At 43.6% G+C, this 2052-nt stretch overlaps 1 protein-coding gene across 1 annotated transcript in view; it reads right to left on the bottom strand.

The window, feature by feature from the left end:
- Positions 1-269: 269 nt before the first annotated feature.
- The window catches only part of LOC133663025 (paired box protein Pax-3-like), a 3307-nt gene continuing 1524 nt past the window's right edge, over positions 270-2052 (bottom strand). The window contains exons 4-5 of the mRNA XM_062067205.1: positions 340-390; positions 270-274 (exon numbers count right to left, since the gene is read on the bottom strand). Of these exons, the coding sequence (XP_061923189.1) occupies positions 270-274; positions 340-390 (56 nt within the window). The remainder of the gene's footprint in view (positions 275-339; positions 391-2052) is intronic.

Below are 2052 nucleotides of genomic sequence, written 5' to 3'. Positions count from 1 at the left end.
TACCCGTTTAAAAATTTGTCCGAGGGGGGGACCTTAAACGCTGGTTTAGTGTGGCTGAAACGGGGCTTAGGCTAAATAATTATTTGTTTAAGGGGTTAAACGACTTAGTGTAGACATGGCCTATTGCTAACAACATTGGCACTTATTGTGTAGCTGTGGACCTACAAATGACGTACACAGGTAACATTTTCTCCAAAATAGACAGTTGGGATTTTTTTCACCATTTTGGAACTCCCAACTTTTAGCTACAAAATGTGGGTAAGCCTGCATCAGCCTGCTGACATCGCCAACACAATTTCATATTGCATGGAATGTGTTTTGGTAGCATCTTGAGCGTACCGCCTTTCTGCTCGCGTGGGGTGTGCATGGTCTCTCGCTGGCTGTCCCTTACTTCGTTGAGAAAATTGGTCAGGGTGATCAAGAGTCAACCGAGAACCACCAAAAAGTAGGTCTGCAATGAATTGGAAGCTGCTGGAACACAGGTGTCAGTGTCCCAAATCTCATTATTACCACGCATAACTGGCTGATTGTTTGAGGTTTATTTTCAAATATGATAAATCACATTTTTTAATTTCTCTTTACACCGAAAAGTAGTAAGAAGAAGCAAAAGCGTGGCTTGGCTGGTAGAGCGGTAGTGCTAGCAACTTGAGGGTTCCAAGTTCGATCCCCGCTTCCGCCATCCTATAGTCACTGCCGCTGTGTTCTTGGGCAAGATTCTTTACCCACCGGCTCCCGGAGCCACCCACACTGGTTTAAATGTAACTTAACTCTGATTCTGAAAACTTAGATAGTGGGGCTAACTTTGTTAAGCGATTTGAGTCACTTGAGAAAAGTGCTATATAAATATAATTCACTTCAAAGCTCATTTAATCCTACTCCTTTTACAATTCATAGCAATTACTACCACAAGATCCATCCCACCTCACAGGTGTGGCATATCAAGATGCTGATTAAACAGCATTAAAAGGCCTCTCTGAAATGTTTAGTTTTGTTTTATAGGGGGTCAGAAAAGCAGTCAGTATCGGATGTGACCAGCATTTTGCATAGAGTTGATCAGGTTGTTGATTGTGGCCTGTGGAATGTTGGTCCGCTCTTCAATTGCTGTGCCAAGTTGTTGGATATTAGCCGGAACTGGAACACGCGGTCGTATACGCCGATCCACATCATACCAGACGTGCTTCATGGGTGAAATGTCCGGTGAGTACACTGGCCATGCAAGAACTGGGATGTTTTCAGCTTCCAGGAATTGTGTGCAGATCCTTGCAACATGGGGCCGTGCATTGTCCTACTGCAACATGAGGTGATGGTCCCGTCGCCGGCCCATATCATAACCTCACCCCCACCATGGGCAACTCCATTCACTACGTTGACATCAGCAAACTGCTCTCCCACACGATGCCATCAGCCCTGAACAGTGAAACCCGAGATTCATCCGTGAAGAGAACTCCTCTCCAACATGCCAGACGCCATTGAATGTGAGCATTTGCCCACTTAAAGGCCTACTGAAATGAATTTTTTTTATTTAAACGGGGATAGCAGATCTATTCTATGTGTCATACTTGATCATTTCGCGATATTGCCATATTTTTGCCGAAAGGATTTAGTATAGAACAACGACGATAAAGATTGCAACTTTTGGTATCTGATAAAAAAAAAGGCTTGCCCCTACCGGAAGTAGCGTGACGTAGTTAATTGAACATATACGCAAAGTTCCCTATTGTTTACAATGATGGCCGCATGAAGTGAGAGAGATTCGGACCGAGAAAGCGACAATTTCCCCATTAATTTGAGCGAGGATGAAAGATTTGTGGATGAGTAAAGTGCAAGTGAAGGACTAGTGAGGAGTTGAAGCTATTCAGATAGGGAAGATGCTGTGAGAGCCGGGGGTGACCTGATATTCAGCTGGGAATGACTACAACAGTAAATAAACACAAGACATATATATACTCTATTAGCCACAACACAACCAGGCTTATATTTAATATGCCACAAATTAATCCTGCATAAAAACACCTGCGTGTTTGTTATGCTAGCTCCTAGCTCCTCTGCTAG

The sequence above is a fragment of the Entelurus aequoreus genome, linkage group LG13, assembly GCF_033978785.1.
Source record: "Entelurus aequoreus isolate RoL-2023_Sb linkage group LG13, RoL_Eaeq_v1.1, whole genome shotgun sequence".
Lineage (NCBI taxonomy): Eukaryota > Metazoa > Chordata > Actinopteri > Syngnathiformes > Syngnathidae > Entelurus > Entelurus aequoreus.
The sequence above is the reverse complement of the archived record's forward strand: the minus strand, read 5'-3'. Positions and strand labels throughout refer to the sequence as shown.